Below are 26151 nucleotides of genomic sequence, written 5' to 3' on the forward strand. Positions count from 1 at the left end.
TCAGTTTCGAGAAAGGTTATTGGCTTTTGTTGAGTGTTTCGTTAATGTTGTGTCCATTCACAAACATTCCAGGAATACCAGTGTTGAGTCTGATTGGCTTTATAGTTTATATTACGGGAAATTACAGAACATTTCACGTTCAAATTATAATTTTTTGAGATTTAAATAGTTTGAACAAGGTAAAAAACTAAAAGATCAGCAGATGTTAACCACTAGATGTCGTCAGAAGCCAAATGTTCTTGATTTCCAACTGAATGTCGTTCCTGAGGTAATGGAAGAGATCTCTTCGCCTGTCAAATGGCTATGACAGGGTGAGCACTGCTACAGTTTAAGTTTAAAATATATTAAAAGTAAGCAAAACACAACTAAGCAAAACAATCTTCTCGGTTTGAAATCTGTTCTGAAAGTTCCCTCATGCTCAAACTTATATCAAGCAATAACTCTCATAGAAGTATTGCCAGTGACAATACTTTGCGCCTATAGGTTGGCTGACAGTTTTGTGAATTGACGCCCGACTGTATTGAGTTTGACTATGAGGCTATATATAAGCTTGGCTTGGCTTTGTGAGCAGGTGACAGACAACCTTTCAACATTCTCTCCGGTTTAAGTGTGTGTGTGTTTAAGTTTTAACCAGTCAGTGTGAAGGTGTGAGAAGAGAAAAACTGACCTGCTGTACTCTCTCTCTCTCTCTCTCTCTCTCTCTCTCTCTCTCTCTCTCTCTCTCTCTCTCTCTCTCTCTCTCTCTCTCTCTCTCTCTCTCTCTCTCTCTCTCTCTCTCTCTCTCTCAGTCTGTATCAATCTGTTTCGCGCGCCACAGTTCTGATCGGCGCGCAGATGATGATGATGAGAGCGTGACCTCACCGCTTTCTGCACAGCTGCTGGAGAGAGGGGGAGACACAGAGGGAGGAAGAGAGAAACACAAACACGTTGAGGGAGACGGAGCGAGGTACGGACCAGAGGAGAACATTCACACCACAGCGGTAAACTGCTCGGCGCGAGGACTCTGTCGCGGGGCGTCCGTCGCCTCCCAGCATGTTCCCAGCCCCCGGTTCTTCTCTCCGGTACACGAGCCAGTCGTCGCGGCGTCTCCACGGACTCTAAAGCCCAGATGCTCACCCTCTCCGCCGACATGGACGAGTCTTCGTCTCTGCTGGATCTGCTGGAGTGTTCGGTGTGTCCTGGAGCGCCTGGACACCACGGCCAAGGTGCTGCCGTGCCAGCACACCTTCTGCCGCCGCTGCCTGGAAAACATTCTGAGCTCCAGGAACGAGCTCCGCTGCCCGGAGTGCCGCATCCTGGTGGACTGCAGGGTGGACGACCTGCCGGCGAACATCCTCCTAGTTCGCCTGCTGGACGGTATTAAGCAGCGGCCGCAGCAGCGAGGCAACGGAGGAGTAGGAGCGAGGCTGTCCCTGGCCGGGGGCTCGCTGCAGGGGTACGCAGTCGGGATATGCGCTTCTCCTCCGGGCAGTGCGATCAGAGAGCTGCCTGTAGCTGTCAGGAGCTCCGCTGTTAAGGTAGGTTACTTTCCCACCATCCATATGGGCAAGTGTCTCTCAATGAAGAGCAACAAACAATGTTTACGTGTTTTACCGTTACATGAATCGTTGTTTATTCACGAAAACACAGTATAAATCAGTGGTACTTTTTTCAATTCAGCATGCAAAAAACCCAATAACAACTTCAGGATTTGTTCCCTGCTGCCCAGTATAGCACCAGGCGTTGTTGGAAGAAGATTTTGAGGGCACTAGTTCAATTCCCTATTGTTTATCTCTGCTGTTTGCAGGGGAACAGGGTGTACAGTATGCTGCCTGTACATATACACTGCTGTTGTATAGATAGATGTGAATCTTGAGTCATGCAGAATATTCATGCATTGAGTCTGATTTCCGTATAGATTGTTTCATAACTGTGATGAGGAACACACTTGATGGCTGATACCAAGTTATGGAACAGGGAGAAAGAATGAAGAAAACAGCAGTGCACTGCACAAACATCTATTGACTGATGTACTGCTCTCTATTGATTGTTTGGCTGAGTTATCACCTGTAATATTCCCTGATGAGGCACTACTTTGTCTTAATGAAGGTGTCTGTCCTGTGATGTAACTGAGGTATAATTAACTGAACTAAGTGGACAAAAGAGGGACACCTGTCTCTGTTGCCATAGTCCTGGTGAAGAACACTTGCCTATAGGCTGCAGCATTGAGAGGATTCATAACCCAAGCTCAGTGAAGAGGAATGGAGAGCCTTGTTTGCTTGCGACGCAGTTCATCCTATGCGTTGTCTGGTGGCTGTGATGTGAGGCGTGTTGAAGAATGTGGCTGTAATGTGGCAATTAGACAGAAAATGTGATGGCATCAGCAGCACTGTTCTGCAAGATATGTTGCTTGTCATCTCGCCTCCTATTGGTTTCCAAGATCTTACCCACACATCTTGAAAAACGGCAAGCAGTCGTGGTGAGATAGAAAACCCCAGTTGTATTGCACTTTCATTTCCTAGAAGCTTCAACATAATGAGGTGCAAATCTAGAGCTGCAGTTAACAACTTTTCACATTTCTTAAAAATGTATTATGAGAAACTGTTCAAAGGTTTTATTTGAGGGCAGATCATATTTTTTCTTTCTATGTCATTCCAACACGTGTTGCATAATTCACACCAACTGGTGCATATACAGATGTAGCGCTGCAACTAACATTTATTTCCATTATTATTCATTTGAATATTATATTTCTAGATTATCCTTTGGTCCAAAACAGGATTTAGATAGTGAAAGATGTCCCAGGTGATGTCTTTAAATGTCTTGGTTTGTCAATGTGAAACCTAAGATACTGTATATTCAGTTCATCATGATATAAAACAAATGAATATACGCAATAAACATGTTGTAGAGTCGGGAAAAGCGTGTTTTTTAATTATCAACATACACAAGTAGGCAATCATTTTTCTTTTAATCAATTTGAGTAGTTGATTAAGCATTGCAGCTCTATCACAATATCAGTGAAAATAAAGGCATATTTTATGAAATGACAAAATATGGTATTTAAATAACGTCTTCCATTAGCAATCTATATTGACAGCTGTTTATCATGATTAACAGCTATGGTCATTTGAAAAAATACATGCATTTGCAGATAACAAGAAGCAAAAGGCATGACCTCACCTCACTCCCAGCTTTTACTCGTTTGCCTTTGAAAAAATACAAGTTTTCTATAGGCAAAACTTCATGTTGTGACTTGTAAAGACAGATTCACTGTATTTGTCTAAGGTGAGCTTTTGTTGTGTGATTACTCCTAAACGCAAAGGGGTTTCTCAGAGTTGGAGTGCATGAGGGTCGTGGGCAGGTGTGTTCATGTTTCCCATCCAGCAGCTTTTTCTCTGAGTTTAGTGAATGTTTCCAATAAGAGGGATACACTGAACCACGGGGGAACAAAGGCGTTGCAATCAGCCTGCACACACCCCTCCTCAGTACAACAGAAACTATCAGGCAGACTGGCCATTGATTGAAGCAGCGGAGCGCAATGGTGTGATGAAGTGCAGCAGCAGTGAGCAGTCACTCATTAATGGCGATGAACAGGAATCCAAACCCTCAGTGACATTTCCTCTAATACTTAACACTCCATTTCAATTCACTCAATAAACTCTACCGGTCCCCATAGTGCGACCGTGATGCCTGGTGCATGAAGAAAAAAATGAATATACTAAAGAGGAATGCTACAATATAGTTCTCTTTTTGAGAAATGCTCTTTCTAAAGAGGCTAAGAAACATCTTAATTGAAAGACTTGAGCCAGGACATGTGGGGGAGTTGTATGGCTGAAAGAGTTAACCTACAGAGAGGGAAATGTAGTAGCATGCACATTCACACACACACGCAGAAATATACACATTGCACATCGTCGTCTGTACCGTGGCCAGGCTGTGTTGGTTTTATGACCTGTACAGTATAGGGAGAGCATTTTAACTGCGGACACACACAACACACACACACACACCTACATGTATAACCCATTACCTTCTCCCCTGCAGACACTTTGCCCAAGTCTCCTCTAGCCCCCCTTGGGACCATGGCTTGGTGATAAAAGTGTGAATTAATCTCTTCTAACTTGGTGTGTGTGTGTGTGTGTGTGTGTGTGTGTGTGTGTGTGTGTGTGTGTGTGTGTGTGTGTGTGTGTGGGGGGGGGGGGGGGGGGTGTGCCTTTGTAAGTGCAGCCCCCTGCACTCAAAGAGCAGGGGTCTCGCAAAGGGAGTTAAATCTGACTTTGAGTGACACACTAATGCAGTACCACCACACACACACACACCATCCGTTTGAACTGAATGAGTCACACCGGTCAAACACAAACACTCTCCATCAGGTATTGTAGATGAGAATGAATGGGTTGCTATGGAAATAGCAGAACAGCCCGAAGTGCTGAGTCAGCTGTTTGTGTTGTTTGTGCCTGTGTTGCTGACATTGTGCTTCGACCAATACAAGTTTATCAAGGCTGATCATTTCCTTTTTTTTGCCTAGCTCTGTGTGAAGTTAAAGGAATTCTTAACCCCTTTAATGACCATTTTTTATAAACCTGACTGTGCTACTTCGAATTCTTGAAGAAACAATTTTTGTTGTATGCCTCCACGTGCATGAATATCCCAAACATGTGGAAAGCCTTGAGGAATCTAATTGAATTGGGGCCTGTTTGATAACAGAAAAAAACATTCAAAACACAAGACTTAGAAGGATAAGACTAAACAGGTTGTGATGTAATTTGGCTGAATAATAAATCTCTTGTTTGATTTGGTAGATCTTGTCCTCTTGGTCGTAGCTCTTTTTACCCACAAAGCAGAAATGTTGCGCCTGTTTAGCAGCTGATGAGTCTGGCAGCACCTCAGCTCGTCCCTCTGCTGCAGTGTTGTTTATCAGCTGTTGCAGAGATGACTCGCCACTTGTTCCCCTGTTCACAGACAGCAGTGCGAAGACACCTAGACTACAGTATGCAAACAGAAGAGGTGTTTCAACAATGTAGCAGTGTCATGTACTCTGAATAATAGCGCTGGAATACATTTTTATGAGACATATCATGTTTTTTTCCCTGAGTTAAGACAAGATGCTCATCAGGAACCAGTATCAGTGTATTCTGTCTATTAGTATATCAAATGGTGTTGCTTAAATTCATAACAGGGCTCTGTAATGACACATTTTGTAATATTATATACACCCACTTATTATTTTAATTGCACTACTGCTGATCAATACGTCTGTTTTAGATCCACATCCTCATTCAGATTCATGGCATATGAGCATAAAAATAGAATGTTGAAACTTCATCCGAATGCAAGTCATTTGTCATGATAGAGGAGAGTGGATATGATTTCCTGACATTACACAGGTAAATGATGTGATCATCCAGGTTTTCTAAGGTCTTTAACATCACAGCAGCAGATACTGCACACTTCCTGTAGCTATGGTGACTGCTCTTGTAGCTGTTGCCAAGGAGGTCATGCTTTCAGCTTTTCTGTTTGTTGTTTGTTTGTATCTTGTGATCCCAAAAAATGTGTAACCATAGTTCAATAGAATTTGGAAATGTTGTCCCATGGACCTTAGAACAAGTTATTAGCTGGGAAAGTACTTCTCAACCCAGCATTTTAAAACGTGTTTCCTTTTTTTCTGATCAAATACTTGTATCTTATTCGACAGAAATCTGCTTTGTGCCCTGTTCGTCTATAATTGTACGTATCCTGCTGAATGAATCGACTCAATCACCAACTATTCTATCATTGACATAACATCTTTGGAGGATTAAGCACCCATTTAGGATGTACATAATCTCTAAGTGCTTTCTAGCATGCTAACTAGAAAAACTCTTCAAAGTCATTGTTCCTCGCTCCGTCGTTTCTTGCCATATCAACGCATTGGACAAATGTAACAGATACGGAGCAAAACCAGTACAATGGTCTAATTTTCCCACAGTACAGAATGAGCCTTTTGCTTTGATTTGGTTTAATTTGATAAGTTGTCAGAAAATTGGAAACGTTTTGGAATAGGCGAATTCTTAAGTCCTGCACATGAGGCATTACAATGTTATTAAGACTGTACCCAGCAGCTACACTGGTGGAAGACTCTCATTAATTCATGAATTTTGACTGGCCTTTGCTGGTCTGCCTTAGCAGGTATACGTCCTGAAGGAGTGTATTGTTCTTTGAGAATGGAGCCTAATTGATTACATAGTCCCTCTTTTGCACTTAAGGGACTGACCCAGGTTTCTGCTTGGTATGCAAAAAGCTTTCTGTCTGAGAAAGTATCAGATTTGCTCTGTGCTGAAAGTATTAAACAATGTGTGTTTTGATCATTTTAACGTTCATGCAGAAACAAGAATCCAGATAACTAGCCAGAATGGTGTTATCTTCGGATACTCATCGCTGTGATAAGACTGCAGAGCTAAATCAATTCAAATGAAACATCTAAATCAATTCCTGTTAAACACCCAATGTAGTCAATAATTAATAATCTAACACGTAATAAAGCAAACTGTATTAAACCTATAACCATTGACTGTTTGAACCCCTCCAGTCCAGTTCTCATAAAAAGCAGTGTGCCATAATGACTCCGACTCTTGATGTTCCCTCTTACCTGTACTTACCTGGGGTTGCTGTGGTGACGCCCGAGGTTGCCACAGTAACGTATATAACAGCAACGATGCCCCATGCTTTGATCTCTGGAGCGAGACGTTGCTTTGCCCTGTCATTCCAATGTCTGCGTGTGTGTGTCCTTAGTACAATATGACACAGAAGACACAAGCTAAAAGGATCATTACAGGGATTGGTAACAGACTATTTCCTTTGTGGAAGCCCACATAATCCTCTCTCACACACACACACACACACACACACACACACACACACACACACACACACACACACACACACACACACACACACACACACACACACACACACACACACGCACACACACACGCACACGCACACACACCACAGACACAGACACAGGCACAATGCCTTACCTCAACCCTAAAACCAAGTCCAACAGCGGCCCTTTGAAGAAGTACTACAGTAGACCAACATGTTCACTCTAAAATTCACTAGAAATGCATACGCGGTCTGTAGCTCCATTCATAGTTCATCTGGATATCTCCCACACTTTTAAAATAACACAGACCGAGAAAGCCTCATTTGTGCTGTGTCTCTCCTCTCACACGCTCACACACACACACACACACACACACACACACACACACACCACACACACACACACACACACACACCACACCACACACACACACACACACACACACACGCTCACACAAGGACGTGCATGCATGCACATTCATTAGATCTGTGACAGTAAACAACAAGCTCTCAGTCATTACCTCGACATTACCCTCCTCACTTCATAAATACTGAACGAAGGCCTGACATTGTATGGCCAAACACACACACACACACACACACACACACACACACACACACACACACACACACACACACACACACACACACACACACACACACACACACACACACACTCACTCACTCACGCACTCACTCACTCACTCACTCACGCACACACACACACACACACACACACACACACACACACGTACACACACACACACACACACACACACACACACACACACACACACACACACACACACACACACACACACACACACACACACACACACACACACACACACACACACGCAAAGAGTTAGAAATGTGTCCAGAGAGATAGTCTTGGGAAGATGAATGGTTTGTGGCTGTGTGCGTGAGAGAGAAAAAAATCTCCCTTTTTTGCCTTTCCAACCCAGATTATTAAACACACACACACACACACCACACACACACACACACACACACACACACACACACACACACACACACACACACACACACACACACACACACACACACACACACACACACACACACACATCTCCTCTGTCACTCTTTACTCATTCTTTCACATCTCCTTTTTGCTTTTTCTCTGATGTTTTTGTGAAGAAAACGGGTAATTAATTTCAGTGTTACCACGTAATGAAGCTTCCCTCTACACACACACACACACACACACACACACACACACACACACACACACACACACACACACACACACACACACACACACACACACACACACACACACACACACACACACCACACACACACACACACACACACACACACACACACACACACACACACACACACACACACACACACACACACACACACACACACACACACACACACAAATGCCTGCGCTGACATTTAAGCAGTAGTTAAAACTAGACAACTATGCTCTGCATTTCCTGGGAGCTCTAGGGGATTATGCTGTTGTGCAAGTGTGTGTGTGTGCAAGTGTGTGTATGCAAACATATACAGCAGTATGCATTCATATATTTCCATGCTTGTGTTTTTGTTTACCAATTAACTGTTTCCCTAGTAGACACAAGACACAAAATGGATTTCGGATTATTTGCCATAAAGCTGCCCACAGCTAGTAACATGTTGTAGTCTAAACCTTGCATGGCCTCAGAACTACTTCATATAGTAAACAGGTCTCTTCACTCAGGTATTTTTCCACAGGCCCTGAAAACTGCAGTCATTAAACCGCTCTTAAAAAAGAATAATCTAGATGCTTCAGTAATGAACAATTACAGGCCCATATCAAACCTGCCATTTCTAGGTAAAATCATTGAAAAAGTTGTTTTTCAACAGTTGAGTAATTTCTTGCATTTAAATAGTTGTTTCGATGTGTTCCAGTCAGGCTTTCGTCCAAACCACAGCACTGAGACTGCTCTTGTAAAGGTCTTTAACGACATCCACTTAAACACAGACAGTGGCAGAACTTCAGTGTTAGCATTATTAGATCTCAGTGCTGTGTTTGACACTGTTGACCACAACATATTACTGGACCGACTGGAAAACTGGGTGGGACTTTCGGAAACAGTTCTAAATTGGTTTAAATCCTACTTAAAGGATAGAAACAACTTTGTTTATATAGGTAAATACACATCTGAGTTGACAAATATGACATGTGGGGTTCCTCAAGGCTCCATCTTGGGGCCTCTTCTCTTTAACATCTACATGCTACCACTGGCTCAGATAATGAAGAACAACAAAATAAGTTACCATAGCTATGCAGATGACACACACATTTACGTAACAATTTCACCAGGAGACTGTGCTCCAATTCAAACACTGAGTAAGTGCATTGAACAAATCAATGACTGGATGTGTCAGAACTTTCTCCAATTAAACAAAGATAAAACTGAGGTAATGGTTTTTGGAGCCAAGGCAGAACGTTTAAAAGTTAGCGCTGAGCTTCAGTCTGCAATGTTCAAACCAACAGATAAAGCCAGACATCTAGGTGTAGTCATGGACTCTGACCTGAGTTTCAACAGTCACATTAAAACAGTTACTAAATCAGCCTACTATCACCTAAAGAACATATCTAGGATTAAAAGACTAATGTCACAGCAGGATTTGGAAACACTTGTTCATGCCTTTATCTTCAGTAGACTCGACTACTGCAATGGTGTCTTCACAGGTCTCACTAAAAAATCTATTAGAAAGCTGCAGCTGATTCAGAACGCCGCTGCTCGAGTCCTCACTAACACTAAGAAAGTGGATCACATCACTCCTGTTCTGAAGTCTTTACACTGGCTTCCTGTGTGTCAAAGAATAGATTTCAAAATACCGCTGCTGGTTTATAAGGCACTGAATGGTTTAGGCCCAAAATACATTACTGACCTCCTGCTAAACTATGAACCATCCAGATCTCTCAGGTCTTCAGGGACTGGTCAGCTTTCTGTCCCCAGAGTCAGAACTAAACATGGTAAAGCAGCATTCAGTTATTATGCTCCAAATATCTGGAACAAACTCCCAGAAACCTGCAGGTCCGCTGCAACTCTTACTACTTTTAAATCCAGGCTGAAGACTTTTCTTTTTGTCGCTGCTTTTAATTGAACTATTCATATCTTAAACTGCACTGTAACTTTTATCCATGTACTTTTTCTTGTAATGTTTAATTGAACTATTTATATTTTAGACTGCACTGTAACTTTTATCCATGTATTTTTCCTTAATGTTTATTTGATTAGCTTTTCTTTTTTAATGCTTAATGTCTTTCATTTTTTTTTTTTTTGTAAAGCACTTTGAATTGCCTTGCGTTGAAAAGTGCTCTATAAATAAACTTGCCTTGCCTTGCCTAAACCGGTTTCTTACCAAAAATGTACTGTGTTAAAGTTTCCTCCAGAATTCTTTTATTTTCTTTTATCTGCCTAGAAAAGCTTCTGCAAGTGCATTTATCTTTACTCTTCATTGAAATATAGGGTGGTACTAAACTATTCAATAAATGATAAATGATCCAAAGTCCAATAGTTTCCTGGCAGCCCAGCTGGTCCAAATAAGATTACCAATAAAATGTTTTGTTTTGTTTTACTTATTTTAAAGCCCGGTAATATCCGTTTGTGGTAAAACTGGATCTAAGCAATGCAAGTTGTGGAATAATTGCCAAGAAACCAATGGGTGAAATGACTTGCTTGCTATTTAAGCTGATCTTGAATCAGAATCAGGAGATGAGCGACTCTAAATCTCGTACTACTCTAAATCCTGCTGTCTTCTGACCAGGTAGCATGTCCCTACTACTTCCTTTACATATCAGTGATGCCCGACTACTTGTGTTCATGTTGACCTGATTGCCGGTGATGTCACCTTGCATCAGTCCCTTCCTCGGCCCTGTCACCATCCTGCTGATACAGACAGGAAGATGGAAGGAGCTGGGTCAGATGATGGATTGATGGATGGAGGCAGGGTTGCGGGTGAGGGCAGCTTATAGCTCGGGTGATGGTGTTATGAGATAGTGTGTGTGTGGGTGTGTGTGTGGGTGTGTGTGTGTGTGTGTGTGTGTGTGTGTGTGTGTGTGTGTGTGTGTGTGTGTGTGTGTGTGTGTGTGTGTGTGTGTTTAGTTTGGAGGGTGGATGTGTAATGGGTGTTAAAGCCTAAACAAGCTTTGGAGCTTGACTGCCATTCCCACGGGTGTATGGGTGGAATCCCATCAATCCCATCCCCCAGTTGCACAAATACACACATGGGCACATACACATCAGGTTAAGGGTTAACCCCCTCACTCCCGGTCCTATTGTTACTATGGAGATTAGGGTGAGATGTCACTCTACTGGTCAAGCCAATACATTTCTGACAGAGTAATGGTGGCATATTATTAGGTTGAAATGGAAAAATGGCACCATGAACATGCATTGACAACATCAGGATGGGTAGTCACTACGCAAATTACGTTTTCTAAATCTATTATTGGCAGTTCTTTCTGACTATTGCCAATATAACACATATCAGTTGGATATTTTGTATGCAAGGAAAGCATCCCTTGTCCATGTGCCACGAATTTTATAAAATGATTGGTCACTGAAAACATTCATAACATCACAACGTTATAGGGCCGCTGCAACATAACATCAGTACTCTCCAACAGGAATACAAAACACACAATAGGTATTTCTTTGTCTCTAATGGTGCATATTAAACACTATGTGGTTTATTGTAAAAGAGAAAAGAACATGTAGTTTAATATCCATTTACACTACAGAAACAGCACATCACACTAATTGTATTGTTCCTCACACAAAAAATGTACAACTGTCGTCAAGTGTCACATGCTAAAACAAATGTTTTAAATAAGCAATTTCAAGGACAACAAGATGCTTAAATGCTGCGTTATATGTGTCAAGCAACTACTTCATATATAACTCCATCTATAGTTTTCATTTAAACTTATTATGAATAGTTTTGAAACTGCATGCCAATTTAATCATAGCCCACTAGACAAAATAGGCTTCTTAGCTACTTTATGATCATCAGTGATAGTCATAAATGCAACACAGCAGCACTAATCTTTATTTTAACCCAATATTCTCTAGCCAAATGCAGAAATGGCACTGTATACTACAAAAAATGTTTTTTTAAGTCACTTGTTCAACTGACTTTAGCAGTTTAGATAACGGACATTCAACTGTACTGTTGTTAATGTGAAGTAACTACAGACAATCGCCCTGTCCATTGTAACATGGCAGTGCTTCCTACAGAATGAATACAGGGGAAACATTGCAATGGAAATTGCTTTATTTTGGCATTTAAAAAAAAAAAATGTTTTGGCCTGGCGGGGTTGTTCCGTTGGGATACAATTATATGAAAAACTATATGAGAAATGCTGCATTTAACCCCCAATTGCTTCAAGCACGACTATGTGGCAGCTCCGTCACTCCGGCATCTTCCCAATACATTTGTGTGTAATGTAATAAATAACAAACAGAGTGAAATAATTGAATTTCCCCAAGAGGGATTAATAGAGGACTTCTTCCCTTTCTCTTCTGCACTTGGCATCACATTACATTTTTCTGGCTGGCTGATGAAACCAGCACCATTCAGACAAAAAACAGAGTCCCCCCCCCCTGCTGCCAAATGAGACTGTCACAGTGTAAAATTACCCATAGCTGCCTTAAACAGTCTTCTACAGTGTAGGAAAAAACTGCTACAAGTCATATTCTGTGACTGTAGGTAGTTGTATTCAGCTGTCTCCTCCAGGAGCTTCTACGTAATGCGTGTGTCGGTTGTAGTTACAGCTGAAGTTCCACTGGTGATGTGCTTGAATAATTGGAACGGTTCTCTTGGGGGACATAGTTTTGTGGAAACACACTGTGGTTTCTCCAGGTGTCAGACAGTGCAGGTGTGTGTGTGAGTGGTAATACGTTACAGCTCCTTCCTGTCAGTCCTCCACCTCCTCATCTTTCAGTGCAATGCTGAGATGTTGAAATTCACCCACCACCCGCTTTAGATTTGGCAGGAAACAGAGTCTTGGCTCTAGTAGAGACAAGAGATCAGCACACACACACACACACACACACACACACACACACACACACACACACACACACACACACACACACACACACACACACACACACACACACACACACACACACACACACACACACACACACACACACACACACACACACACACACACACACACACACACACACACACACACACACACACACACACACACACACACACACACACACACACACACACACACACACACACACACACATCTGAAGAGAATTTGGAAACATGGCAGCAAAAACAGGTCTCCCTGTTCATCGACCTGCTGTTCATTCTCACAGCTCTCAACTTCAATTTATCACCGGCAGTGTTTATGGATCTTTGAGGAATCATTCGTTTCCACTCTTCTTTCTACTTCCCTCGTAGGCCTGAATGAACTTTCTGAGGTAGTTCAGTCCCTCCTGAAGGGTTTTTCTGTAAAATGTCAGGGTAATAGTTTGGACCTTACAGCAGTTTGAATGTCTTTCATTAATTAACTACATTTATTATGTCAAGAAAAGAGCACTAAAGACTGCAAAAAACAAGATCACATAAAAAGAAAAATGTTTTCACGATATTGAGTCATTGAAATTCAATCTTGAACCAATTTTAAATCCATAAGTACATTTAATTGGCTAATAGTGAGGTGGTTAAAATATGCTTGAAATGACACCAACACAAACATACTAAGCATATATAATATCCATATTAGTATCCCCCCCATCAGCAAAAACAAGTGGAATGAGCTCCCCATTGAAATCAGGACGGCAGAAAGCTTACACATCTTCCGGTGCAGACTGAAAACTCATCTCTTTCGACTCCACTTCGAGCGATATAATTACTAACAAAGAATTACTAACAAAGCACTTATATACTAATAAAGGACTGGCTTATCTAAAGCTAGTTGAGTAGCACTTGAAATGTTTTGGCTCTATGAAACCTGATGTATCTTCCTGGTCGAATGCACTTATTGTAAGTCGCTTTGGATAAAAGTGTCAGCTAAATGTAATGTAATGTAGTAACAGGAATATGAACATTACTGCAATGTGATTGAAGTTTTCATGGAAAGCCATATGGCCACCATACACTCTCTCTAATGAGTATGACTCATAACACTTTGTGACTGCAGGAATAATGTTATTTTCTACCAAGGATGAATGTGATATTCGTCATAAATGCGTGCTGCATTAATGTATGGGGGTCAGATAAGAACACATCAGGTTATTTCGGGACACAGTCTGATCCTCAGTGTTCATGGCTGCAGTACAACTGTGATCAGCTTTCCACTCTGACGTCCGTGACCAAACATCCACTCCTGGCTATGTGTATGTGTGTGTGTGTGTGTGTGTGTGTGTGTGTGTGTGTGTGTGTGTGTGTGTGTGTGTGTGTGTGTGTGTGTGTGTGTGTGTGTGTGTGTGTGTGTGTGTGTGTGTGTGTATGTGTGTATTGTGTGTATGTATGTGTGTGTGTGTGTGTGTGTGTGTGTGTGTGTGTGTGTGTGTGTGTGTGTGTGTGTGTGTGTGTGTGTGTGTGTGTGTGTGTGTGTGTGTGTGTGTGTGTGTGTGTGTCTGTATTTTATTTTCAAATGAATGCTATGTGTGTGTGTGTGCATATTTGTATTGGCATATGCATGTAGCCATGGGGTATGGAAGTGGTTTCCTATTGTAGTTTGAAATAAATAAGGTATTGTTTTATTTTGTTCAGTATGTATTTAAATTATTTTAGGCATTGGATAAAAGTGTCAGCTAAATGTAATGTAATGTAGTAACAGGAATATGAACATTACTGCAATGTGATTGAAGTTTTCATGGAAAGCCATATGGCCACCATACACTCTCTCTAATGAGTATGACTCATAACACTTTGTGACTGCAGGAATAATGTTATTTTCTACCAAGGGTGAATGTGATATTCGTCATAAATGCGTGCTGCATTAATGTATGGGGGTCAGATAAGAACACATCAGGTTATTTCGGGACACAGTCTGATCCTCAGTGTTCATGGCTGCAGTACAACTGTGATCAGCTTTCCACTCTGACGTCCGTGACCAAACATCCACTCCTGGCTATGTGTATGTGTGTGTGTGTGTGTGTGTGTGTGTGTGTGTGTGTGTGTGTGTGTGTGTGTGTGTGTGTGTGTGTGTGTGTGTGTGTGTATGTATGTGTGTTGTGTGTGTGTGTGTGTGTGTGTGTGTGTGTGTGTGTGTGTGTGTGTGTGTGTGTGTGTCTGTATTTTATTTTCAAATGAATGCTATGTGTGTGTGTGTGTGTGTGCATATTTGTATTGGCATATGCATGTAGCCATGGGGTATGGAAGTGGTTTCCTATTGTAGTTTGAAATAAATAAGGTATTGTTTTATTTTGCTCAGTATGTATTTAAATTATTTTAGGCATGTGTGTGTGTGTGTGTGTGTGTGTGTGTGTGTGTGTGTGTGTGTGTGTGTGTGTGTGTGTGTGTGTGTGTGTGTGTGTGTGTGTGTGTGTGTGTGTGTGCGTGTGTGTGTGTGTGTGTGTGTGTGTGTGTGTGTGTGTGTGTGTGTGTGTGTGTGTGTGTGTGTGTGTGTGTGTGTGTGTGTGTGTGTTTGGCTGCTTTAAGTTTTTACGCAGAATTTGTCAAGCTTTACAGTTCTGGACTTGAGGTTGGAGAATGATTTGGTGTGTGTGGGTTCAAAACTCAAGATACATCATGATATTTACAAAGAAGAACTATTCACCTACGGTCTTGAACTGAAGAAAGCTAGACAATCATTTTTCTCTGATCTTATCAACAAAAATATTAATAACTCTCGTTTATTATTTTCCACTATTGATAGGTTAACTAACCCCAGAATGGAAATAGCCCCTGAACTAATCTCCACTCAGAAATGCAATTCACAGAAAATATCTTAAAGATCAGGCAAGATATCAATTCCTCAATTCCGAGTCTTGACCCGTTCCCATTGCAAGGACAAATAATTAATGAAGCAAACATGTCAGAATTTGTTCCAGTCAGCCATAAAACACTTGAAGACATTATATTCCATCTAAAAACAACTACATGTAGTCTTGATAGTCTTCCGACAAACTTCTTTAAAAATGTCTATTGCTATATTGCCTCAGATGTACTGCAGATTGTGAACATGTCGCTCCATTCAGGTGACTTCCCTAAGGGCTTGAAAACTGCAGTTATTAAGCCACTGCTAAAAAAGAACACCCTCGATACACTGACAATCGGTAATTACAGGCCAATTTCAAATTTAATTCATTCATTTTTAAGCAAAATAATTGAAAAGGTTGTCTACCTTCAACTTAACAGTTTTTTGACCTCCAATAACATTTTAGACACTTTCCAATCTGGTTTTAGGTCTCTTCATAGCACAGAGACGGTTTTATTAAAGATTTTAAATGACATTCTTTGTAATGCCGATTGTGGGAAATCGACAGTTTTAGTTCTATTAGACCTCAGTGCGGCGTTTGACACCGTAGATCACAACATTTTAATAGAAAGACTAGAGAAATGGGCAGTGTTGGGAAAGTTCACTTTCTACATGAACTAGTTCAGTTCACAGTTCACACATTTTAAAATGAACTAGTTCAGTTCATAGTTCATAATTCAAAATGTTGAACTAAAGTTCATGGTTTCAAAAATTAACTAATTTATAGTTCATAGTTATTTTTTCAATACGTTGCTGCGAGCTATTATTTGTCTCCTGTACGATGTTAATGGGCCATTTCAATTTTTACAATATCCTCAGAGGGCCGTACAAGTTATTGACCTCTGCTTAAAAAAACTAAAATCACAGCCCATTCATTTCATTCTGTGCAAAGAAAAAGCAACCTCTTAATCCAGATATCTCACCATGACTCGCGTATGCATGCACGTGCAGGGTGTGGCGTGACCACCAAAATAGAAAGATAATTTATGGACACAAGATGTGTGCAAATGTATTTAGTTTCCTATCCATGTGAACATGATTTAAGTGGGGGGGACCTAACCTCCTCTAGAGGGGTCCGGGGGGCATGCTCCCCTGGGAAGATTTGTTGCACTTTGAGAGCAACATTAGGAGATCTATGGACACATCTCTCAACACCCAAACACAACTGTAAGCAGATTTTCTTTTAATTTATGGATATTTGACAAATCACTCCCCTTTCAAACTGTTTTCTTCTTTATTAATAACTGTCATATAGTATTTTATACCTGTTTACTTTATTCTCTTATTTTTTTTATAACTATAATGATCATATAAAGATGTGCCTTTACCTCACCGGTTGTAGACAAAGCTTCTTATATTCGTTAGCATAGCTAGCTAACCAGATGCTAATGATAACAACACAGTTATTGACTGTATGACAGATGAGCAGATCGCCACTGGGCTTTCAACTAAAGACACAGACACGCAGAAACTGCGGCATGTGTATGGACTTATCGATACTGCAATTTCTGAAGTGTTGGAGTGGCGTTCTGGTGCTCTCCGTCAGAACTGCACCCCTGTCAGTCGAGACCATAGACTGTATATATAGGTCGAGACATATACCACGTGATGACACGTTAGGCTCGTGTTGTGTTCAAGGACCCTGACCTTGGCCAGGAAAAACAGGCACTAGCTTGTTTAATTTTTTTGCGGTCTAGATTTCTTTCATTTTTTTATTTTTTGCGTGTGTTTATGAATTACCTCGAGGGCCGTACCAAATTGTCTCGCGGGCCGTATACGGCCGGAGGCCGGAGGTTCCCCACCCCTGCCGTAGAGTCTCACTCTGAGCGAGTGCTGCTGCAGCTGCTCTCGGCTTCGTCCATACTAATTCATTCATTCATTCAATGCTCGCCGGTTCCGCGGTTCCACATCGTTTGTTGTGAGGAGTCTGATATATTTATATTTTAGTGCGACAGCCAGGGGTGACAGGCGCGTACGCGTCACAGGCAGCTTGCTGTTGCCAGATTGGGTGGTTTTCCGCATTATTTTGAAGCCTGTTTACGGTGTGTTTTAACTGGGTTTTCGGCTGAAAGGCATATGAAATCTGGCACACTTTTGAACGCCGTTATAATACAGTGCTGAGAATGAACGCACTTTTGAACGCCGTTATACAGCGCTGAGAATGAACGCGTTCTCAATTACGTTCATCTAGCGGAAATACAGTACGTTCAGTTCACGTTCGCCCAAAATATGAACGCGTTCATGAACGATCGTTCATTGAACGCGTTCAGGTACATCACTGGAAATGGGTGGGTCTGTCTGGCACTGTCCTAAAATGGGTTACATCCTATTAGTGTTGTCACGATACCAACATTTTGGTTTCGATACCGATACCAAGTCAAGAATTGCGATTCCGATTCTTTTTCGATACTTTTCTTAAAAAAAGGGAAACACGGAATATCGGCTTTAAAATTAGGAATAACAGATGATTTTAGCAGTCAGATCAACTAAAGCAGCAGTTAGTAAGAACAGAAACGCCAAAGAGTCACATCTAATATAAATATATATAAAAGCATTTATTTTAATTGTGTAGCAGTGAGTTTAACATTTTGGCAGCACTGTTGAGCATTTTGAAAATGTATTTTCATGCCTCTGTGCAAGGCTTAGTCTTTCTATCTGTATAGCCACTGGTGTAAAGTAACTAAGTTCATAAACTCAAGTACTACTTGGGTACAATTTTGAGATACTTGTACTTTATTTAAGTATTTCAATATTTCTTTTGCTACTTTGTACTTCTAATCCACTACAGTTCAGAAATAATGGTGTACTTTTCCTCCACTACATGTATTTAATCCCTTTAGTTACTTCACAGATCTGGATGAATGATGTGAAATCTAATCAAGTGTTAAATCAGACTTTAGTTCCACCTGGAGTAAATCCACAAGCTACCCTGCAGTCTACAAAGTACTTCAAACTAGCTGCACATTTACCAGTTTTGAGAACACTTTCATGATCAATCATTATAAAACATATCATATATATTATTCTGAAATGGACCAATTTACACAATGACTACTTTTACTGTCGCTACTTTAATACTTTTACTTGAGGAACATTTTGAATGCAGTACTTTTACTGTAACAGAGTATTCCTACACTCTGGTGCTTCTAGTACAAGACCTGAGTACTTATACTGTTACTGTCGCTACTTTAACTATATTTTGATGATAATACTTTTGTACTTTTATTTGAGGAACATTTTGATTGCAGGATTGTTCCTACATTCTGGTACTTCTACTTTAACTCAAGTACAAGACCTGGGTACTTCTACTTTTACTCAAGTACAAGATATATACTTATACCACCTCCGTTTATAGCCTATGAAAAAAACTAATAGAAAACGAAGGCTAAAGCTAACGTTAGCAGATAGTGATGCTAGTTTGCTAGTTAAGTTTGCTCAACGATAATATTGCGACAGAAACACTTTTCAGTGCACATCACGCTCTTCCGCTCCGACAGGGAGCTCTGCTCTGAACACCTGAACGGCCCGTTCACAGACTTCTAGCGTCTTTTTTGTCAACAAGCTGAGGCGCAGCGGCAGTTGCACTCCCACTTGCAGCCATGCTTCTCGTTTTCTCACATGCTCTGGCAGCTAGCGCGTGGCCGCGTGCACGAGAGAGGGGAGGCACTTAGAACGTGCTTGAGAGGAGCGGGACTGCAGGCAGGGCTGCCGTGCAGGGAGTGGAAGCAGAGCGCTGAACACACACGGCTCTTATTAAAACGGCGCTTTTTCACGGGAGTACTTTTCCCCGTCATTCTTAAAGTACCGATACTAATGAAACGGAGGAATCGTACCGTTTTTAACGGCAGGGTATCGCGGTACCTTTCAAGTATCGGTACACCGTGCAACACTACATCCTATATTGAAAACCGAGAGTATTTTGTTTCAATTGGTAGCTGTACATCGGACAGAACCAAAATGACATGTGGAGTTCCCCAGGGGTCGATCCTCGGGCCCCTTCTATTCAATTTATACATGCTGCCACTTGCTAAAATAATTAGAAATAACAACATTTACTATCATAATCACGCGGATGACACCCAAATCTACATATCACTTTCCATAGATGAATACGGTCCTACTGATTTATTGATCACATGTCTAAAACAAATACATGACTGGATGTGCAGTAATTTCTTACAGCTCAACACAAAAAAAACCGAAGTAATTGTTTTTGGAACCAAAGAAGAAAGAATTAAAGTCTCTGCACACCTGGAATCATTATTACTCGAACCGAAAAGTCAAGCAAGAAACTTAGGTATAATTTTAGACTCCGACCTCAATTTTAACAGCCACATCAGGGCAATCAACAGATCAGCCTACTACCATCTTAAAAATATTTCACGTATTAAAGACCTTATGTCGAAGCAAGACCTTGAAAAACTTGTCCATGCATTTGTTTTTAGCAAGCTTGACTACTGCAACAGCATCTTCACAGGCCTCACAAAAAAATCACTCCGTAAACTCCAACTAATTCAAAATGCTGCTGCCAGAATCTTAACCCGGACAAAGAAAACAGATCACATCACTCCAGTGCTGAGATCACTGCATTGGCTTCCAGTTAGTGAGAGAATTGACTTTAAGATTGTAATGCACACATATAAAGCACTAAACGGGCTAGGACCCAAATATATCAAGGACCTCCTTCAGTGGTACGAACCCAGCAGACCCCTTAGGTCTTCAGGCGCAGGCCAGCTCACTGTTCCATTTGTGAGATCAAAGCGTGGGAAAGCAGCCTTCTGCATCTATGCTCCTAATGCATGGAACAAACTCCCAGAACATCTGAGAATGGCTAGCACTTTAGAAACATTTAAATCAGGTCTAAAAACATTTCTTTTTAATATGGCTTTTCAAATTTAAATTTTCAAATTTTCAAACTGTTAAAAAAGGTCTTCTTTCTTTTAATTAATTATTTTGTGTGTTTTGTATTTCTTCTCAATGTATTGTGTTTTCTCTGTTTGATCCTGTAAAGCACTTTGAATTGCATTAATGTATGAATTGTGCTATACAAATAAATTGCCTTTCCTTGCCTTGCCTAGTGTGTCATATTTTGTAAGAGGGAGTATGCAGGGAAAGTTGGAAGGAAAACGCTAAAGACTATAGGCAGTTACTGTACAGCATTTTAGGCTCCGGGTCGTGTGTGTGTGTGTGTGTGTGTGTGTGTGTGTGTGTGTGTGTGTGTGTGTGTGTGTGTGTGTGTGTGTGTGTGTGTGTGTGTGTGTGTGTGTGTGTGTGTGTGTGTGTGTGTGTGTGTGTGTGTGTGTGTGTGTGTGTGGAAGACAGATCTTGCAGTTTCTTCCTCCAGGACAGGGATTATATAAGCAGAGCGAAGCGAGGTTAAATACCATCAGGCTGTGTTCTGTTTGGACTGGGAACAATGGGAACACTGGGACAATGACCCTCTGCTCTTAGATGGAAAAGCTCAAATCTCTCCAGAGACACTGAACATTTTCTCAGATACTTGATTTGTAAACATCTGACCTATGACCTGTTTATCCTTTCTATTAAATGTCACTTAAGAAACAAATAGATATGTAAAGAGATGAAGAGAGAGGAAGATGATGAGACATATTAACATGTTGCCATAGTAACATGCACAGACCAGCCGGGTGCTCAAATGTACATCACGTTACATAAAGCGGCTCTGTTCCTGAAAAAGAGGCAGGAGCGGATGTTTAAAATAAACATGTTCAACCTGTGTTCTAATCTAGATAATATAATAAAAAGTACACATGAGTCACTAGCACAAAATGTAATGGTGTTACTATCCGTCAATCTAGATCAATTGATCTAGATTGATCTATGAGCCAAGAGCATTGATTAAAAGTGGAAACATACGCCTTCATTTTGAAATTCCAATGGAACTGGAACTGTTACTATTTTATTTTATTTCTATGAGTTGTTAAAGTATAACTAAGTATTCACAGGCACCTTAAAGGTAGGATAGGTAAGAATGGAGAAACCAGCTTGAGTGTGCTAGAATTTGAAAGTACACAACCGAACAAAATCTGCCCCTTCCTTCAGACTTCCTTACAGAGCCCCTCCTCCAACACACGAACATGACCAATGAGGGCACGAGATAAGTTTGTGCACAGATGGAAGGCTGACAGGCAGGTAGGCCATCCAGTTATCTGCCGCGGGCCGAGGCAGATAATTCGTCTTGCTTTTTACAGCGCCACGGCTTCCAAAGATGAAATATTGGTATATATTTATTGTCAAAGCATTTAATTTATTCATTGCTATCGGGATGTTAAGAGCATTCCATGGAATATAACAAAAAGAAGTGTTTCTGAAGTGAATTACCTACCCTACCTTTAATTGAATAAAATCAAACGTGTATTTTGGTAGACTTTTGGATATCAAAAAACATAGTTATTAAATATAAAATCATATCTGGGCTAGGCAAATAATTTTTATTTAATAATAAATCCACTCTTTCTGTGCAATTATTTTTTGATAATTTCTCTGTAGTTGAGGGACATTCTAACAATGTCAGTGATAATCATGTTCGGAGACGTTGTCCTGCAGAGTCTTAAGTGCCCACATGTACCAGTGTGAAGAGAGAAGTGAGAGCTGCTCAATGAGGAACTCTGAAAGGAGTGCAGTGTGAAGAGAAAACATGTTTTGCTGACTGTTAATGTAGGTACTTATCACATCCACCTGCTGATAACACTTTGTATTCAGCTTTAGAAAGTGTGGGCATCACGGTGCGTTTCCTCCGAACACAACAGTCACTGCCAATAGTGAGACATGGAAGCAGTTATACAAACACTGTTGGCTGCTGATGACTCATTTCTCTATAGCTGGACCTCTATTCTCTTTGCTGCAGAATCATCCATTATGGATTTAGACATGGACTTTTTATTCTATGTAACATCTTGGTGTAGTTGCATCGTACATCCATGTAAAGCTGCAGGGGTTATATGTTACACGGAAAACATTTCGCTAACTATTTTAGAACACTTGTTATATATATGTAATTTTTCATAAATTCATTTTTCTCAGTTTTATATTAAATTAAACTCTTTGTAGGGGCACTTAAAATCATCGACTAAACAGGGATCGAAATGTTTTGTTCAAACCTTGTTGTCAGTTTCAATTTGTAATGTATTTTTTTCATTGTAAATATGCCATGTTTTAATCTAGACACATACAAATTAAAACAATATTCCAATTGACATTTGATGTCAGATAATAAAGAAAGCATTTGCAGGGATTTTGGATTATAAGTAGGTTACCACATGGTTAATACCAACCACCTGTTGCTTGAGGGGACAATGTATCCCTTTTTGTGGGTGGAAAGATGTCCTCACATAATTACCTTTGCTAAAAACCTACAGCCTCACAGTTTGTCAAGGTGGGAAACTTTCCGTCCCATTTCGTCATATAACCTGAGGCAATAAGTCTGCCTCATTTATGTCTATTAAGTGACTATTTTCAAGTTTGCAATATAAGACTCCTGAGGACACTGAAATACATCACATATCTCTTTATCATATATACTTCGATAAGGCTTAAGGCATTTATAAAAGTCATTAATTGTATTGTCATACTGATATTCTGTACACACTGTGAAGACCACTGAGACAAATGTAACATTTGTGATATTGGGCTATATAAATAAACATTGATTGATTGATTGATTGATTGATTGATTGATTGATTGATTGATTGATTGATTGATTAATTTAATTCCGGCTATGTTTTCTTTTGGATGTAATTTTATGTGAATTCTTCAATGGTTGTATTTTGATGTTTGTTTTTGAATCCCTAACCAAAACAGTTAGTATTGTTAGTATCTTTATATCACAGACAGATCTTGGTTTGTGTTTTAAGTTTGTTTCAAGTGGCTCTTAGTTGGAAAAACATTGAGTCATGTTGAGCCTGGAGCAACAATGACTAAAATGACCAAACCACAGAAAAATAGCAGTCTGTTTTCTCTGTTTGACTCTATTCCTTATCCTCTGAGTCATATGCTTTGTTCTGAAACTGTGTGTGTGTGTGTGTGTGTGTGTGTGCGTGCGTGCGTGCGTGCGTGATACAACTTTAGGTCAATCATCATCCATTCCACAACTCATTTCCAGGGAGAAAGATAGAGATGTCACAGTTTTTATTCGGCTGTAAATCCCCAACTGGAATCAATCTCACACACTCTTCTCTCCATCCATCATCCATCTCAATACTTTTGTACTCTTTCGTCTCACTGCCTGACAAAAATGAGCGGTCAAATAGTCGTGCTTAAAAATATTCTCAATCATATATTTAATATATTTTATTTCTATAGCGCTTTTCTTGAACCCAAAGACGCTTTACATTTGGGAGGGAGGGTAGACAAACAAAACAAAGCCAAAAAAAAACAAAACAAAACAGAAAAGCAGTTGATTGAGAGGGGGGGGGGGCTTATGGATACAGAGTTGAAGAGGTGGGTTTTGAGACGGGACTGGAACAGGGTGAAGGACTCAGACCCACGGAGGTATTGGGGGAGGGAGTTCCAGAGCTTCGGGGCTGCCACAGAGAAGGCTCTATCCCCGAAGCTCCGAAGTTTGGCCTTGGGGATGGAAAGCAAACCGGCTGAGGTGGATCTGAGGGACCGGGGTGGTTGGTAGAGGATGAGGAGGTCAGTGAGGTAGGGGTGGGGGCCAGTTGGTGGAGGGCTTTGTATGTGAGGACCAGGAGTTTGTAGTGGATGCGGTGTGAAATGGGGAGCCAGTGGAGTTCTTTGAGGACCGGGGTGATGTGATGCCATGATTTGATGTGGGTGAGGAGTCTGGCGGCTGCGTTCTGGACACGCTGGAGTCTATTGAGGGATGTAGTGCTGATCCCGTAGAGGAGTGAGTTGCAATAGTCAAGGCGGGAGGAGATGAATGCGTGAATGAGTCGCTCAGCTGCAGGGCGGGTGAGGGAGGGACGGAGTTTGGCAATATTGCGGAGGTGGAAAAATGAGGTTTTTACAACTTGGCGAATGTGGGGCTCGAGGGAGAGGGTGGGGTCAAATATAACGCCAAGGTTGCGAGCCTGGGTGGAGGGGGAAACAGGGGTGCCATCAATGGTGACTGGCAGGTTGGGGGTTTTGCTGAGGGTGGATTTGGAGCCGATGAGGAGGAGTTTAGTTTTATTGCTGTTGAGTTTGAAGTTGTGTTGCATCCAGGATTTTATTGCAGTCAGACAGGATTCGATGTGGGTGAAGGGGGGGTTGTGGGGGGATTTGGTGCTGAGGTAAATCTGTGTGTCATCAGCGTAACAGTGAAAGTCCAGGTTGTATTGGTGGAGAATCTGACCAAGGGGGAGGATGTAGATGATGAAGAGGAGGGGGCCGAGTACTGAACCTTGGGGAACACCTTGGGTGACTGAAGCTGTGGCAGAGGAGTGGTTGTTGAGGGAGATGAAGTGGGATCTGTCGGAGAGGTAGGACTGGAGCCACCTGAGTGCAGTACCTTCGATACCGATGTCCTGGAGTCGGGTAAGCAGGATGGTGTGGCTCACGGTATCGAAGGCTGCACTCAGGTTGAGGAGGATGAGGATGTTGAGGGAACCGGTGTCAGCAGAGGTGAGGAGGTCATTGAGGACTTTGATGAGGGCCGTTTAATAAAAGACACTTTTCCTGATATGAGAAGGCTACTATGGGCCATATTAGGTAACTGATAATATGATACAAAGTTTTGCAAACCTCTGATCTATGAGCCATTATGACATGTGGTACTAAAGATGAAAGCTTTACAGTGGGAATGCAAGTTCATTTACTGCTTTGTGAAATGTACCATCATTAAAATGTCAAACTACCCTAAACCAGGAGAATGGGTTGACGCTGGAAGAAAGTAGAACTGTTCAAAGTCAAACTCAATCTTAAAATGGTTCCCATCAGCAAAAACACGTGGGTTTGCTATCCTGGCTCCAAAATGGTGGAATGAGCTCCCCATTGACATCAGGACAGCAGATAGCTTACACACCTTCCGGCGCAGACTGAAAACTCATCTCTTTCGACTCCACTTCGAGCGATAGAACTATTAACAAAGCACTTATATACTAATAAAGGGCTGGCTTATCTAAAGCCAGTTGAGTAGCACTTGAAATGTTTTTGCTCTATGAAGCCTGATGTACTTATATGATTCTGTTTTCTTCAAGTTTGTATTTTGTTGATCGAACGCACTTATTGTAAGTCGCTTTGGATAAAAGCGTCAGCTAAATGCAATGTAATGTAATGTAATGTTAAAAGGCAAGGATGCACCGAGCAACTATCATATTTCCAACATTTCCTGGATGAGTTTTATGGGGCATTACATCAATTAAGTATG

The 26151-nt window shown here is 41.2% G+C and overlaps 1 protein-coding gene across 1 annotated transcript in view; it reads left to right on the forward strand.

The window, feature by feature from the left end:
- Positions 1-1027: 1027 nt before the first annotated feature.
- The window catches only part of LOC117467096 (E3 ubiquitin-protein ligase SH3RF3-like), a 138444-nt gene continuing 113320 nt past the window's right edge, over positions 1028-26151 (forward strand). Inside the window, 2 exon segments of the mRNA XM_034110689.2 lie at positions 1028-1177; positions 1179-1517. Of these exon segments, the coding sequence (XP_033966580.1) occupies positions 1109-1177; positions 1179-1517 (408 nt within the window). The 5' untranslated portion in view covers positions 1028-1108.

This window comes from Pseudochaenichthys georgianus, chromosome 21, assembly GCF_902827115.2.
Source record: "Pseudochaenichthys georgianus chromosome 21, fPseGeo1.2, whole genome shotgun sequence".
NCBI classification, from domain to species: Eukaryota; Metazoa; Chordata; class Actinopteri; order Perciformes; family Channichthyidae; genus Pseudochaenichthys; species Pseudochaenichthys georgianus.